Source organism: Polypterus senegalus, chromosome 10 (assembly GCF_016835505.1).
Source record: "Polypterus senegalus isolate Bchr_013 chromosome 10, ASM1683550v1, whole genome shotgun sequence".
NCBI lineage: Eukaryota > Metazoa > Chordata > Cladistia > Polypteriformes > Polypteridae > Polypterus > Polypterus senegalus.
Window position 1 is genome coordinate 172,500,129 of NC_053163.1, and position 16,789 is coordinate 172,516,917.

A 16,789-nucleotide genomic window follows, 5' to 3' on the forward strand; every position below is an offset into this window, starting at 1 on the left:
CAATTTTTAGGTAGGTGGTACATGTCAAAGTAACATCCACATAAATACCAGGACCCAAGGCTTCCCAGCTGAACATTACCTAGGGCATTACGCTGCTTCCACTAGCTTTCCTTCTTCCCATAATGCATTCTGCTGCCATCTCTTCCTCAGGTAAACCACATTCACACCCACCCACCCAGCTGTCCACATTATCTAAAAGAAAATGTGATTCATCAGTCCAGGTTACCTTCCTCCATTGTGCCATTCAACAGCAACGAGGGTCAGCATGGGCACTCTGACCAGTCTACAGCTACGCAGCAAGCTGTAATGCGCGGTGTCCCCCGACACCTTCCTCTCATGGCCAGAATCAGCAGTTTGTGCTACCGTAGCTCTCCGGTGGGATCGGACCAGACAGGCTAGCCTACACTCCTCAGTGACCCTTGTGTTCCTTTGCCAGTTCACCGATTGTCCTTCCTTGGTCTGCATACTGGGTACACCCTACATGACGTGCCATTTTGGAGATACTCTGACCCAGTCATATAGCCATCACAATTTGGCCCTTGTCAGATTTTGCTCAGATCCTTACACTTGCCCCTTTTTCCTGCTTCCAACACATCATCTCCAAGAACTGACCGTTCACTTCCTGCCTAATATATCCCACCCTTTGACAGGTGCCATTGTGACAAGATCATCAATGGTGTTCAGTTCACCTATTGGTGGTTTTCATGTTGACAACGCAAGACAGACAAACATGTAACACAGAGAAGGCTGGATGTCTACTGGTTATCTCGGCACAGTACCAGGACCTTAAGGGTGATATCCGGTGTTGCTCAGACTTCCAGTGGACGACGTTCTTGCATTGATGTGCACTCTTTCTCTCTGCAGTGTGGTTGTATGCTGTGCTTTTACCTTTTAGGTTCTTTGTCGTGTCTTCTGCTGCACAAGAGTTGATATGCTGGAGTGCCCCCTTTTGACGTAATGGCTGCTTCTTAGTCTTCTCAGACTGGGCTCCGTCACTGGCCCAGAGCTTGACTTGGCAGAGTGGATTTCAGTTTTCTGGTCCACAGAGAGAGAGAGACTGCAGTTCATAAGCTTTGAGACAGAAGAGTGGGTGGCTCCTCAGCCGCAAAGAGAGTGCAAGAGAAAGAAAGAAAGGAAAGAATGCGGCTAGTTTTAAAGGAAGGTATAACCTCTGGTGATCAGGTTGAAGTCCCTTCCAGTTACAGATCCAGGGTCTGCTTACAGGAGTGTTATTGAGCCCATCACATCTGGACAAGTTCAGTTTTAGATCACAAGTCCAAGATCAATGTCCACTCCACTCTGATTTACACCTTTGTTACCAGATGAAGTACAGGACTGATCCCGGTACAGTAAGAGCCGCAGTTCAGCCATTTTCTCAGGAATGCAGTTTGGGGATTAAGCTGGAATTCTGCATCTACGTTTGCCATCTTAACAGGCCTTGTGAGCCACTAAAAGACTAGCAAAGCGGGTGATGCCCACTTTGTCCTACAAGCCTATCCTAGTAATTTTTAGTAGTCCACAAGGCAGGGACAACACCTGAACAGGGTGTCAGCCCATCAGAGGCCGAGCACACTCACTCACGCCTGTTCGGCTAAACAACATGTCTTTGAACTGTGAGAGGAAACCCCACGGATGTACGGAGAAAACATGCAAACTCAACGCAGGAAACGCCTGGAGCCGAAGAAGACTAATAGACTAATGTCCCACTGATGAGTCTGCACACAGAGATACCCACACGTAAATACGACATTCGGTTCAGCCAGGCACCTCAGTAGACCACCAATCTCGGACTGGCCGACTTCTCATTTTAATGATGGTGGTGAAGAAGGAGAAGAACAAGAGGAAATGTTACCTGAAAGTCTGACAGAAGGTCTCAGGAAAGGACAAATCTGTCAACAAGACAGGAAAAGATCACTTTTCAGAGGTGAGAGTGATTGTAACGTGTCTTGTAGCCTCCTTAGTGTTAGGTTTATCCTCTGAAAGATGAGCCAGAAGTGTTCATTTTTTTCAATGGCAAAAACATATTATGTGTGACAGAAACATATAAACACCAAAACGCCGACATAGTCACAGTAGGTAAGGTCGATTTAGTATACGTCCTTTGTGTGATTTATTTTGATGCAAAGGCACCGCTCAAGCAGACATTGAAACACTTTGTTGTAATATTTCTTCTGTTGCTAGAATGTCATTGCCTGACCTGCACAATCGTACCGACTGTACTTGGTATCCCACTTGGTCCCTCTACTGGTGTAAAGGATCGACTTCCAGAGGCTTCATACCGAAATTTGATGTACTGTATCGATGACCGCCTTCACTTGTAGCCCTCGAGACTTTCATCGATACTTCTGTCACGATCCGGAAAATAAACCGTCTGAATGTTTTTAATGTTCGCCTGGTACACATCCCACAGTTTCAACTTCATCACAATCGGTAAACTTCATGTATTTCATAATGCGTGAAAATTGACACTCACACGTAACTTCGCCAACAATGGGTGTCAGTTTATGGACCAGTAAAAACTCTGGACTGGTTTACCCATTATGCCCTGCAGTATCAGCAGACTGAAGAATATCCACCCACATGTTGTCTACATTGCAGTGGGCTGGCGCCCTGCCCAGGATTGTTTCCTGCCTTGTGCCCCGTGTTGGCTGGGATTGGCTCCAGCAGACCCCCCGTGACCCTGTAGTTACGATATATTGGGTTGGATAATGGATGGATATTGTCTACAGTGATACTGTCATTCCAACAGATGGCACATCACAAACATTAATGCCACTTTTACGAATCCCATAGCAAACGGCTTATAACACCCCACTACCCTGATGTTGGGCAGCACTATGCGCTGCCAGCTGCTTTGTTCCTTTGTGCTCCTACCCAAGGCCAGAGGCACCCCTGTGTGCCCCACTACTCCTTCAACCCACATCCAAGGCTCGCCAGTAGCGACGCATTCTGCCCATTACCAGCCAGGAGATGCAATCAAAGAGCAGTCCAAGTGCTGTGCCTGGACCCCCTCTCCTGCCCAAGACCCTTAGTTTAAGAAACAATGCTTTTGATAGAGACAGATGGTCACTTAACCAATATAACAAAAATAAGCAGGGACAGAGTAGGCCTATCATATCATAAATCTAGATAAGAGAGAAATGAAACGGGGAGCAAACACTTTAAAAAGCTGCTGTAAGCAAATACTTTATTATTACAAAATGGTTTAGAAGAATTAGTCCATGATAAAATATTAAATATGATCTTTCAAGCCGGTGTATCAATTAAAGAAAAAGAAAAAAAAAACAAAAGAATTTGGCATCACTTGCATTGCGAGTCCTCCTGAGATGCATGTTCTCTCATCAAGCAGGGCTCACCAAGCTCTCCAGGACTGCCTTGAAGGAGAAGGGGTTGAGCTTGTAGCCGGCGCCCGTGTAGAACTTGTTCTGAAACTCAACCCTGTCGAAAGAAGAAAGAATGAACCGCTCCCATATGATGGCATTTTATCAAAACACAGAATGAACAGTTTGGCACTGGCATCAAACAAACTGGGTACTGACACTGAGCCGGACAGCCATAGTTGTAGTTCCATCTGCCGCCCACTTCCCATTTCACACCCCACCTTCATCACCACAAATCGGGGCCAATCAGCACAATGTTTGCAAGTCTGTCTCCTCTGATGACGAGTGTGCTAAGGATTACCATCAGACGCCTTGACTTGAAAAATGGATGTACTTGGTTAAGTAATCAAGCTTTTCCTCCGTACCCCGTAACTTCCATTCTAAAGCACCAGTGTGGGCAAGACTTTTTTTTTTTTTTTAAATTATAGAACGTTTTTAAATTTTGAACAGTTTTGCGTGTCTTGCAAAAGTATTCAACCCCTTGAAAGGCATCCTTATTTTCTGCATGACAAAATATATATCAACAAATTTATCCATTTAACTAGCGACTGGGAGCCCGATCAAATTGGGCTACAAATTGTACGTTTGTGAAATCCATACTTTCTCTGCAAAGAATTATTTGTTTTTTTAAGTCCTTGACATGATTTTGTTATCATGGCACTAATTTGTGCTTAAAATAGACCTTTTCGGCCAATGTAATGAAGAGCTTCCTGTTTAAACGGGGCTGCGAGACGTGAACTCAGCTCTTTGGCGCACCTCATTTGATTTTTTCCAGCAAACAAATTTTCAAAACAAAACATATTTTAATAATAATAATAGTTATGTTGGCGTGGTCATTTTAGATCTGAGATCGGCTAAAATTTAAACAGTGAGCGTTGTTAATACCCGGCCGTCATCACTCAGTTTGCCAATAGATGTCAGAAGGACGGATGCCAAACCGAACTGCCCAAAGATAGATTTCGACGTACCAAGCAAATGGCGATACGTTCTAAATTACTTACGGTTCCGGAACTGTTGAAGTTTTAAGTCAGTCGACGATGTTAGTCCTGGAAAGTACGCCCCACCAAACCAACGTTACAAAAACCAACCGAACTTACTGTTATCTGCTCGAACCAACACTGACTTACTATACTCGGCCGTCCAGTGGCATCACTGAAGCATTCGAACATTCTTAGCCAATCATGCAATACTGCGTCCGTGTTTGGCACGTTATGTTCTAACTACAGAGGCAGAGTCCCATTGCATGGATCTAACTTGTATTGAGTCGAGGTATTGACGCGAACACCATACATACGGATAGTATCAAATTATATGGATGGATATTTTGAATGTAAACTCTTATGCTGTAACAATACATGTGCAAAGTCCAAATCAGCCATTTTCTGTAGATATCTAACTTGAGAAGAAAAACCCCAAAGTTAGTGTTTGCAGAAGTATTTAATCCTCTGTGCTTTGGAAGCTCCGGATTTACACAAATGAATCACAGATGGCACATCGCAAACATTAACACTGCTTTTACAAATCCCATACCAAATGGCATAAAGCAGAAACATATGTATTGCATTTATCATTCAAACAGGTGGCACATCGCAAACATAATCCTACGTTTCATTATGCAGACTGGTTGGACTGAGAAGCTGGGGATGTCAAACTAAATAACTGCCAGTCATGGGAGTGGAGAAGTATCCAGCTGCAGTCAGGACAGTTTTAGGCCTCCGACAGATCCAGGTACTTCAGACAATATGAGGCCCAGAACCGCCTTATATTCATGTGAAAAACATGACAACGTTTATTTTTCCCTCTTGTACAACTGTACAATTAAATAATTTACTAACTGGATTCAGCAGATATTTTAATGTGATGTGATTCTTTACCTAGAAAATTGATTAATTTTTTCACACAAAAAAAGTTATGTTGACTTATGAAGAAAAAAAAAATCTCTATTATAAAAAAAAAAAGTCTTGGGAGGGAGATGAGACGTGATCGTCACATGAGACAAGGCAGTGAGACAAAAGGACAGCTGCTGTACAGGATTTTAAATGATCGACACGCAGCAAGACAAGCAGAACACGCAGCTCGCCAGCAGCAGATCTGACTGCATCTCTTTAGCTTGCATTCAGCCCCCGGCATTCACAACACGAGCAGCGTTATACGTCCCACCAAGAAAGATTTAACTACGCCCGGGGCCGGAAATAAAGGACAAAGAGTAGATGAGTAGTAGAACGTTGAAAAGAATTCAAAACTGTTGCCGCGATACACATGCAGAGCAGGTTAGAGGTAATGGAAGTACGAAAATTCAAGTCTCAGAAAAAGGTTAGTAAAGATCACATTAGTGCAAACAAAAATTATTACTTGGTGAAATAATGGAACAACGAAAAGAGATTGAATAGATTGTTTGGATTTAAACTTTAAGTCAGAGACTTGTAGATCGTCTAATTTGTGTTGCCATTGAGAATTAAAAGATTCCAAAAACGATGGCGCGGTATGAAGTCCCATGAGACGGAGACTTTTAACATGAGATTCTTTCAAGTCACGCCCTACTTACAACTATTTTCAAACAAGACCACCATCATCTAACCTCAGTCACGTGAATGCTTTTGTCAGACACACTTCCTTCAGTTCTTATAAATTTTATCAGGACAATAATTTTATACGTTCTAGATGACACGTCAACGACAAAGTGAAGAAGAAAGAGCATGGACGAACATTCGAGAAAGAAGTTTTATTTATTAGAGAGAAAGAAACAATATTCACTCACAGGCACTACGTTGTGTTGTCACGATGCAAGTCCAAACATGGAATCAAAATTCAATGCGATCTTGAAGAAAAGTCAATTCCAAATATTGTTTTTACAAAAGTTTTCAAGTAAAAGTGAAAATAATGCATATGTAACAATTCCCATGAAAATAACAATCTGTCTGCGGTGGGCTGGCGCCCTGCCCGGGGTTTGGTTCCTGCCTTGTGCCCCGTGTTGGCTGGGATTGGCTCCAGCAGACCCCAGTGACCCTGTAGTTAGGATATAGCGGGTTGGATAATGGATGGATGGATTATTAACAATCTCTTTAAATTGTATATCTGGTAAACCAAACCCAGGGATGGGCTAGCCCCCCTAGTGTATATTATATATATATATATATATATATATATATATATATAAAACCAATTACGAAAGACACATCAATTCTGTGGTTTTGCTTCTGATGCAGAACTGAGAGAACTCGATAGTTTAGAAGTTTAATAAATGGTGAATTCAGAAGCCTCTAAACTGCTGATCCCACAGGATTTAGAGGAGTTAAAAGGAATTGAAATTGATATGACGGGCATGCAATAGGCGTCAGTACACCAGAGAAACAGGGGCGTGGCTCGTGGAAAGTGGGCGGAGCCAGACAAATGTCGCCGACAGGGGTGTCGTCTTACGGGCCTCGGCATGTCTCAGGTCGCCTGCAGCTGGACTCTCTTGTCGGAGTGTGCCACAACTGCCTCCAGCTTGTCAAGATTACATAAACTAAAGTCAGCGACTGAAAATTGCTGAAAACAAATCGTGTACATGACAGGGCCTTAATGCAGCATACTTTGTAACCCGACATCCTAACGGTCTTCTTACTCCCGTTTGTACATCTGATTGTGGAAAAGCGAGCTCATGACAACTTTTAAGTGTTAGACCTACCAACCTCATCATGTGATTACTAGAGAGAGCTAAACATTTTCGAGATCAACTGTACGGTGCATATGTTGTGGGTGCGACATCTGCACGGTGGAGTCAATCAGCCTTTATAATTTTTATTTCACAAGTGTAAAACATTTACATTAAACTTGGCATTTCTGCCCAATTCAGACCTTTGTCCAGGTCTCTTTATAATTATTACTGGGACAACCTCGCTATTTACCGAACCAAATAGTCTCCTCTTGATTGTGAAACATGGAGGCCAATCCATCTAGTGTAGTGGTACCACAAAATTGTAGTTAAATTCGTATAGTGAACATTTATATAAATTAAAATGAACAACATCAATTAATCCAATATTCCTTGCACTCTGACTTCCTCTGTGTTTACACCAAATTTTGGAAAACTACACCCAAACCTCTACTCACCAGTGCAATCGGAGTGCGTGCAGGAACGCGGAGAGCCCTTCCATTACCAGCAGGATCCCGATGGTAAGCACAGCAAAGGCAGCAAAGGACAAGAAAAGGAAGGCACTGCCATAGTAGTCCGCCCACCTTAGTCCTTTGCTCATGACCATGGCCCATAGCACCTCCGAAAGCTCTGCAGAGGGGTGGAAAATGACAGGACAGGAATTTAAAAAGGGGACTACACTGACCAGAACTGCTGCACTTGTGCTGTTGGGTTAGTTTAAGTTTGCATAGCAGATTCTTTTTATTGGTTTCCTTCCTGTTGATTTTATTTTAAAAAGTCACGATAAAAAAAAAAAAAAAATTGCACTAAAAGTCTGCCTAGGATAAAAAATAGCCCAACGGTGGAGCAGGACATGAGAAGTATATATGAAGTGTACTACACCCTCTGCCAGCAAGTTCACGAGTGAGCGTGAATGACGTCATGATTTTATAGCACCCCAAGGTGGCACTTATGACCGCGTTTTGTAGTTTCCTTCAAAGTCATGATGACGCTTTGTAGTTAATGCTAAGGCTTCACCACAAACATAATAATATTCAAAGGGACAGAATTACGTTCAAATAAAAGGTTTATGTTACCCTAATGAAGCCATCCATTGAACTGGGCCACTTTGAAGCAACATCAACGGTAACATTGTAACAAGTACAGAGATGGAAAGACCGAAACACACACACCCCACAGCCCAAATGAGAGTAAAGCCCAATAATGGGGTTGCGTCACTTGGAGATCTTTGCGCCAGTTAAGACCGTTTTCCTACTCTGCGATTCTTGATAAATATGGGCGCTGGTCTTCATGTAAATTGGGGTGTCAAACTCAGATCTTACAGGGTCCCACTGGCAGTAGGGTACTAATTATAATCAATTACGGCTAATGGGCTGTACTTCTTTTGCCTTCATTTTAAGTGACATGCTGTTTTAAGTTCAAAACCCTTAACCAGCAGCTAAACACATACAAACTGACTCACAAGGCAGGTGGAAAGAACCTACCGGCTGCGAATTGTAGACATCCTTTTGGAGAGATACTTACGGGCGTGTGCCAGGCTCAGTGCCCACAATCGCAAGTAGGAGGCAGTGTTGGAAATACAGCCCAAGCAGTACTCAATGGTGTGGATCGCCTGATGCATGAAGATGTCTGTGAAATCGAACTGCAAAGGTACAAAAAAAAATAAAAAAATATTGGCCATGGATATAACTGCAGAGAGAGCGGCGGACACCCCGTTAATCCGAGATGTGTATGTGGCTGGTACCTCGCTGTCCTTGTGGGACTCTCCCTTTTCCACGTCACCTTCTGCTGTGTTAACCGAGCCCTCGGGTTCCTCTGTCAACAGCCTTTGCAGATCTTCTCTCTTTGCACTCTGATGATGCGACATCAATAGCATTACAGCAATGTTAAGTTAGTCAGTCCATTCATGAATTAGTAACACAGGTGTAAGACCCCTGCCGTCTAAAGACAAGAACCTTTCCATTCATGCAAATCAAAAGAAGCCTCCTGGAGTGAGTATCTGTAAGTTATTTAGTATCAGCTAATTAATGTTAAGATGTTAAGTAATAAATGCATTGAGTCTCACTCATCCCTGGATAATCAAGTCAAGTCAAGTTGGGGAGCAAGCACTGGTACAGTGTGTTGCTGCACCCACTACACGACGAAACAACTCGGGTCAAGCGGTCCAGTCCCACCCTCTGGAAATGACCCTCTATCGCAGCCAGGTGTTATGTGGGCGACCCCTTGGCCTGGTCCAGCCACTTGGGTCCCCAACAATGAGGATCTTACGAGCCGGATCACCTTCGGGGAAACGAGCCACATGGCCGTAGTGCCGTGACTGACTCTCCTTCACAATGCAGGTCATATGCCTCATTCGGGACTCCATGAGCAACACAAAGTCAAATCAACAGTACCGAGAGACACGGTACCAAAGGAGTCCAGTCTTCATCTCAGGTCGCTGGATAGTGTCCATGTCACGCAACCATATAGCAAGACAGGGAGCACCAGGACTCTAAAGTCTTGGACCTGCGTCCTTTTGCATAGATAACCTCTCAACAAGATCGACACTCTCTCTGCAGACAGACACACTGCAGATGACAGTGCCCAAGAGGTCACTAAAGGCATGGATCTTGGTTTTTATCAGGACACTCACAACCCCAGACACTCAGACTCCTCACTCAGTCTCTCGAGCAACCAAATCAGAGCTTCCATTGACTCCGCGAAGATCACAGCATTGTCAGCAAAGTCAAGATCCGTGAATCTTTCTTCACCAACAGATGCCCCACAGTCCCTGGACCCCACAACCTTGCCCAACACCCAAGCACTGAACAGAGTAGGAGCAAGAACACACCTCTGACGAACCCCAGAATCAACTGGGAAAAACACAGAGGTTCTACCTCTACTCTGCACAGCACTCACAGTACCAGTGTACAGGCTGGCCATGATATCCAGCAACCTTGAAGGGATCCTGCAAACCCTCAGGATGTCCCACAGGGAAGCTTGATCAAATGAGTCGAATGCTTTGCGAAAGTCAACAAAGGCTGCAAAGAAACTCTGCCAATATTCACGTTTGCGTTTCATGAGAACCCTCAGTGCCAGGATGTGGTCAATGGTAGACTTCTTAGGCGTAAAACCACACAGTGTTCCGGACCTTACCCAACACCGAGAGCAGTGTTATTCCTCTGTAGTTGCTGCAATCCAGGCGATCACCCTTCCCTTTCCAGATAGGGATGACAAGTCCCGTTTCCCAGTCAGTTGGGATGATGCCAGTCTCCCAAATGGAAGCAAAGATTGCTTGCAATGCCAGGAGGACAGCCTTACCACTAGCCTGGAGAAGTTCACCCCGGATACCACATCTCCCTGAAGCATTTCATTAAAACCCATCAGAAATCCATACGATACCACAAAGGAAAAACGTATCCAATACATAAAAATGTAATAATCATGACAGCGGCTATTTCATAATTATTTTCAGTCATCCTGCGTCTCCTGTGGAAGTTTACTTTGGACCCAATACCCCAACCCCCTTAGGTTTAGATCCACTGCTCCAATTTACACACGGTGTCAAAAGAATGGCTGCCAAATTAAAGTGTCACAGTTGCCCTTACCTGTCTTGAAGGTCTACAGTAGTGCTGATAGAGCAGGTAGAAAGGCTTGCCGAACAGCAGGACTGGCACGCCGCATACTGCAACAATTAACACCACCATCTGGACAATTTGCTAAAGAGGCAGAGAGAGAAAGAAAAACCGAAATGAACTGATGAAGTACCCCAAAATGGGAGAGAGCCACGATTACCAAATGGAGATGTGGTAGAACACGGTCCTGTCCCAACAGACAACTACTACTTTGCAAGATTGTTAGAAAAACAAATATGGCATGCTTTTGATCTCTCTAACGGCTATCTAACCTCAAATTCACTTTCTGCCTAAACCTCCCGAACTTGTCCTTTCTTCTCAGCTTATTCAGCTAATATTTTAATGGTTCCAACTCTTATGTTCTTATGGTAACAAGTGCCTGGCTTATGCATCAGTAGATTCCTAATGTTGTTGACTTCACCCAGCTACTCAACTGGTTTGTCTATACTGGTTTCCTACTTTGATAGTAAGTTGCTTAGCATTCTGCGACTAACTTGGTGCTGTCTGCGACAACACTCTACACACAACACAGAATCGTACTAGACGGTCGAGATCTCCTCACTCCGTATATCTTACTGCTGTAGAACTTTGCTTCCCAACTCCCATAAAGTGTTCATTCAGCTTTGTAGCCCCTGCACTCCAGAGCTCTCGTCCAAAGGCCGTTCTTTCTTCTTCATGATCTACCAGACCGTTGATTTGGTCATCCTAAGGTTTTACTGAAGTCTCCAATGGTTTTATTCTTGTTCTTCTGCCTCATAATGGCTTCTTTGACTTTCATTGGCACAGCTCTTGTCCTCATGTTGAGCAATGGTGACTAAAGACTCCAAAGGGTAGAAGCAGGCCAATGAATCTTATGAAGCAATGAAACCCACCTGAGGAATCACAAACACCTGTGACGCCAATAGTTTCAAATATTATGGTGCCTGAAGTTGAGGGGACTGCATATTAAAAAAAAAAAAAAGGTGTTGCGACACCAAAATGTATGTAAATCCCCTTCAATGAAAATCTGCAATGTGTACTTTAATTATAATGTCTGAACAGTTTGATTTGTAATTTTAAATGTAATTTTATCATCTCCATTGATGGTGTTACTAAACATTAGGTTAAGGACACTGATATTTCTGTCCAAGCCATTTGTATTTCTTTAAAAAACCAGTAACGACGTACTGCACGATAACGTGCTGTGACTACTCTTTACTTGATCAGCATCTTTTCACGTTAAAACTGATCAAGTTACTTTTTCTGTTGCAATTACTTAGTACGTTTTCCTTAATTTTTCACTTAAGCTGGCACTTAAGTCTTCAATCTGCCTCAAGAACGATTTAAGATGTGAGGAGGTAGGGGAAGTAACGACGAAGGTGGTAAGGAATGAGAACAGAATGAGAACAGTGCCCGTACGCATGTGCTGCACGGCTGCCCTGCTGGCCACTGCCGAGAGTTGATTCTACTGTACAATAAAATAAAATGAGGAATAATCTTGGAGGTCAATTATCACCCCGAAACCGGACAGTAGACGTCCCATAGTTTATGTGTACCAAACTTCAGGTTAATAGGTCAAACAGTTTGCTTCAGATGATTGAAAATGGTGAACAGACAAACGGACAGCCACGGTACCGTATTATATAAGATAATATGTGCGGTCATAAATCAAAAGCAAAGTTTCTGTTTAATTAAATTTGTTAAGAAGAATTGTGGATACCAAATTTCAGCTTAGAATGAACAAAAGTGTTAATTTTTATTGTTTATTTAGTGAAAGGGTACCAATATTTCCAGCCACATCTATAAAATAAGGATCAACTTACTCTTGGATCACAGACTGCAATATCCAAGGAGGGTAGAATGGTGGGTTCCCGTATGGTCACTCACCTGCCCTTCATACAAATCCTCGTTGCTTTGGTTTTCTGTGAACATGAACATGTCAATAAAATGTAGCAGGATGCTGGGAGCCACATTTGAGGTGAGTGGACCATAAACAATCCACTTAAAGATGATCAAGAAGACCAGGTAGCCAAAGAGACCCAGCATGAAGATAACCTCAGGAATGAAGACCAGGATGATGCTGTAGAGCTTCTTAAAATGTCTGGAGGAAGAGGAAAGCAGAAGCACCATTACAGCAGAACTAGTCGTGAAGCAGTGCCACTTTCAATCCCAGCAAGTAAAGGCCACGTCACAATATGCGATTATCAGTCACAGACTTCATTTGCATTCGTATTTGTGACGTGGTGCTGTGACCTCGAGTTGTGTCACTTGACATGCCCCTAAATTTGGTGCAAACACTCTGCAACGCACCCTGAACAAATCAAACAGATCTGATCTTGTCACAGGGTCTGTGCGTGCGAGACTTGTGAACCAACGAGCGCTCAGCTAGAAGTACAACGCATATAATGCAGTTACAAGGAATAAGGACTGTGTTTTGGACCTTGCTAACAGAACACAGCCTCATGTGACTTGCATGTTACATACCATGACAGAATGAAAAACAGGGCCAAGATTGCAGATGAACTCGCCACGTACAGTATGTAAAGCATTTGTATGGCACAGGCATTGTCAGGAGGCATGTACCTATATGTCAGAAAAACGGGCGAGCTTGGGGTACACTTTGGGAATATTAAAGCTGTGCCAGAAAATCATCATGGATTTGTATATCGAATTTGTCGTGCCCTTTGATTCCTGGTTATGCCATCGGACTTACTCAGGTGATGAGATTAGCAAATGCAGTCGTGTTTGATCTCCCCTCCAATTAGAAGTCGTGTAATGTGCCTCCAGCTTAAGTTCTCCCTACAAGAATATGAGTAGCAAGCTAAATGTTCCAAATATCAGATCACATGAGAAAGGTCAAATTCTGTAACCATCTGGACGAGCACGTTTAATAATAATATAATGATATCTAGCATGTAGGTTAAATATTTTTTTATTTATGTACAATAATGTCTCATTTTAAAAAGCAGGGAAGCTATATAGGAGTCAGTCCATGCTCAGGGACTTTAACTACCTCCCAGATCAGATGAGACCTTTTCAGGGGATGAGTTGGCCAGGTGTGCAGGAACACATTTTATAAGACATTCCCCGAAAAAGGGACAAAGACGTTTATGACTCCATGAGAGAAGCATGTTGAAAAAGGCACATTATGATATAAATCACCTGTATATATGCTTTCATTCTTGTTTTGTCCGAAATTACATTTGTGCATCCTTTGAAACTGGCCAGCTAGCCTGGGGGAATACAGGTAGGTAAGATGAAAGGACTTGAATGGGACAGGATTGGATGGGGACTGAGTGTACCTGACCATGACTTGTGTCAAAGACCATAAATTAATGCCAGAGAGAAAGCCAAAATGTCACTCTGGTTCACCCATATCGGGGGCCATGCCGTCTCTGTGATTTACTATCCATAGGAGGGGTCATTTCTATTGCCCTATGCAGACGGCATGCTGGATAATCAAGGGCCATACCAGACCACAGACTAAGATGGACAGCCATTTGGTAATTTAAAACATATTGGATGCTTAACACATATCGGGTAATATTAGCTTTCCAACATTTGCACTCTGCTCGGTCTCATTTAGGGCATATCATCTAGGATACATAAATACATCTGTAGCGTTTTCTCCAGCCAGTTCTTGCGCTTTGTCTAAATATCTGGGTGTTAAACATTTAACAGAAAGGGGGACGTGCTGAACTACAGTACCTGACAGTGTGGTAAGAGTATAAGATGCGAAGGTCTAAATAGCAAAGCACATAAAGGGGAGAACAGGGCCACCTTAGGACCCTAGAACAACAAAACAGCATGCAATGCAGTATCATTACTAAGGGAAGCTGTTATTGGATAAGTATTTTCAGGCTAAAAGATGGTGACTTCTTACCTGTAATTAAAGACACTCAGGCACACTCCAAAGGTCATGTGAATGATGCCAATTATGACAGACATCTTCATCTTATAGGAGTTAAGGAAGTTTAAATGGTTGTTGGACATACTCCATACCTGGAAAAAATGATCAAGGCACTCATTTAGCAAGTGAGGCCGCCACACACCTAAGATGAGAATGAAAAGCACTGAAAGTTAAGTGCAAAGTACTCACGGGATCAATTCCAAAAGGATAAACATTTTGGAAGACACCAGTCTTATTAGGATCTAAGCTTAGAAATGTATTACTGGCCAAATCCTCCATTCTACAAAAAAAAAAACCAACAACAAACAGGTCAATATAAATGGATCGATGGGAAAAAAAAAGGAACTGACACTCCTTCACATGGCAGTTCATGTGCCTCATCTGGGACTCCATGAGCAACACAAAGTCAAACCAGCGGTACCCAAGGATTCTCTGAAGAGACACAGAACCGAAGGTGTCCAGTCTTTGTCTCAGGTCACCGGAATAGCGTCCATGTCTCGCAACCTTATAGCAACCAATGCTTATGATTTGTTTTAAATATGTATATTTTTTAACCTAACACCTGAATTTTTAAATTGCTGTTAATGAAGGTGTATGGCAAACAAAAACATGTAATGAGGAGGAAATACTTCAAAGTTCGTCACAGTGCAACATTTAGTACTTTCAGTAACTCCTTTTGTGACATGCAAATAGACTTGCTGTGCTCCAACTTCCATAAAATAGAGATGGGCACTAACTTCACGACTTAAGTACATAATCCCTCCTCGATCGCGGGGGTTGCATTCCAGAACCCCCCGCGATAGATGCAAATCCGGGAAGTAGAAACCATATGTTTGTATGGTTATTTTTATATATATTTTAAGCCCTTATAAACTCTCCCACCCTGTTAACATTATTACAGCCCTCTAGACATGAAATAACACCCTTTAGTCAAACGTTTAAACTGTGCTCCATTACAAGACAGAGCGCCGTCAGGAGCAGATAATGTCAGAGAGAGCGCTCGCAAAGAAAAGCAAACAATCAAAAAATCAATACGTGCTTTTAAGTATACAGAAGCACCGCGATAAAGCGGCATTTTGTAGAGGAACGTCCGTGTCCTCTGTGCAAACAGCCCCTCTGTGCAAACAGCCCCTCTGCTCACACCCCCTCTGTCAGGCAGAGAGAGTGAGAAAGATAGAGAGAAGCAAACAAGCACCACGTGGGAAGCATATCTTATAGCATTGAGGAGTTTTAGTTAATATGTAATACATGCTCTGATTGGGTAGCTTCTAAGCCATCCGCCAATAGCATCCCTTGTATGAAATCAACTGGGCAATCAAACTGAGGAAGCATGTAACCTAAATTAAAGACCCATTGTCCGCAGAAAGCGGTGAACCAGCGAAAAATCTGTGATATATATTTAGATGTGCTTACATTTAAAATCCGCGATGGAGTGAAGCCGCGAAAGTCGAAGTCCCGATATAGCAAGGGATTACTGTACTAGAAGAGGGCTGGAGGATGGGGCTGGGTGCAGGAACTAATGTAACGCATGTGTTAAATTTATTTAAGTAATCAGGAGCGATTTTGTATAAGTTTTGCATGTCCATCACAGGCATGTGAAGCATCCTGGTTCCATTTACTTACAATAAATGTCAATCTGCCACAAATCTGCATGCTGCCCTTTATCCAACACATTTATAACTCAAATTTATTTTCAATTATACGGGGTTTGCTTGCGACTGTCCCAAATCTTTATGCTTGTTGGTGTTTTTTGTTAAAATTATTTTTGAAATGTTGGGTTGCAAAGCATGAATGGGCCCTTAGTGTGATGGAAACATGGATGCTGCGGTGGTGCGTTGGTTTGACGAGATGGAACCATGTCATGAACACTGACATCCGGAAAAGGATGGGAGTTTCACCAATCATTAAGAAGATGCGTGAGGCAAGGCTACGATGGTGTGGGCATGTCACCCGCAGTGATGAGAACTCATTGACCAGAATGGCACTGTGCCTGAGCCCCCAAGGCAGACCGAAAAAACGTTGGAGGGACCGGATTAAGGAGGACATGAAAACCGCTGGTGTTGCCCAGGAGGATGCCCTGGATTGCGCCAAATGGAGGAGATGTAGCAGACAAACGAATCCTGCAATCACGTGCAAATAACGCTAGATACAAGGAGGGTGTTTGTTGGATGGAGAGTTATAAGCAAATATGAATTCTCCAGTTACACTTTCTTCAGTCAGGGGATGCATGAAATCAGTGTCTGTGGTGGTGACGCCACACATAAAGGGCAAA

General features: G+C 43.1%; 1 protein-coding gene across 1 annotated transcript in view; it reads right to left on the bottom strand.

The window, feature by feature from the left end:
• Positions 1–3,160: 3,160 nt before the first annotated feature.
• Positions 3,161–16,789, bottom strand: part of tcirg1b (T cell immune regulator 1, ATPase H+ transporting V0 subunit a3b) — a 42,437-nt gene continuing 28,808 nt past the window's right edge. The window contains exons 13-20 of the mRNA XM_039767534.1: positions 14,707–14,797; positions 14,491–14,609; positions 12,495–12,708; positions 10,602–10,712; positions 8,759–8,866; positions 8,539–8,656; positions 7,473–7,644; positions 3,161–3,438 (exon numbers count right to left, since the gene is read on the bottom strand). Coding sequence (XP_039623468.1) covers positions 3,342–3,438; positions 7,473–7,644; positions 8,539–8,656; positions 8,759–8,866; positions 10,602–10,712; positions 12,495–12,708; positions 14,491–14,609; positions 14,707–14,797 — 1,030 coding nt within the window. The 3' untranslated portion in view covers positions 3,161–3,341. The remainder of the gene's footprint in view (positions 3,439–7,472; positions 7,645–8,538; positions 8,657–8,758; positions 8,867–10,601; positions 10,713–12,494; positions 12,709–14,490; positions 14,610–14,706; positions 14,798–16,789) is intronic.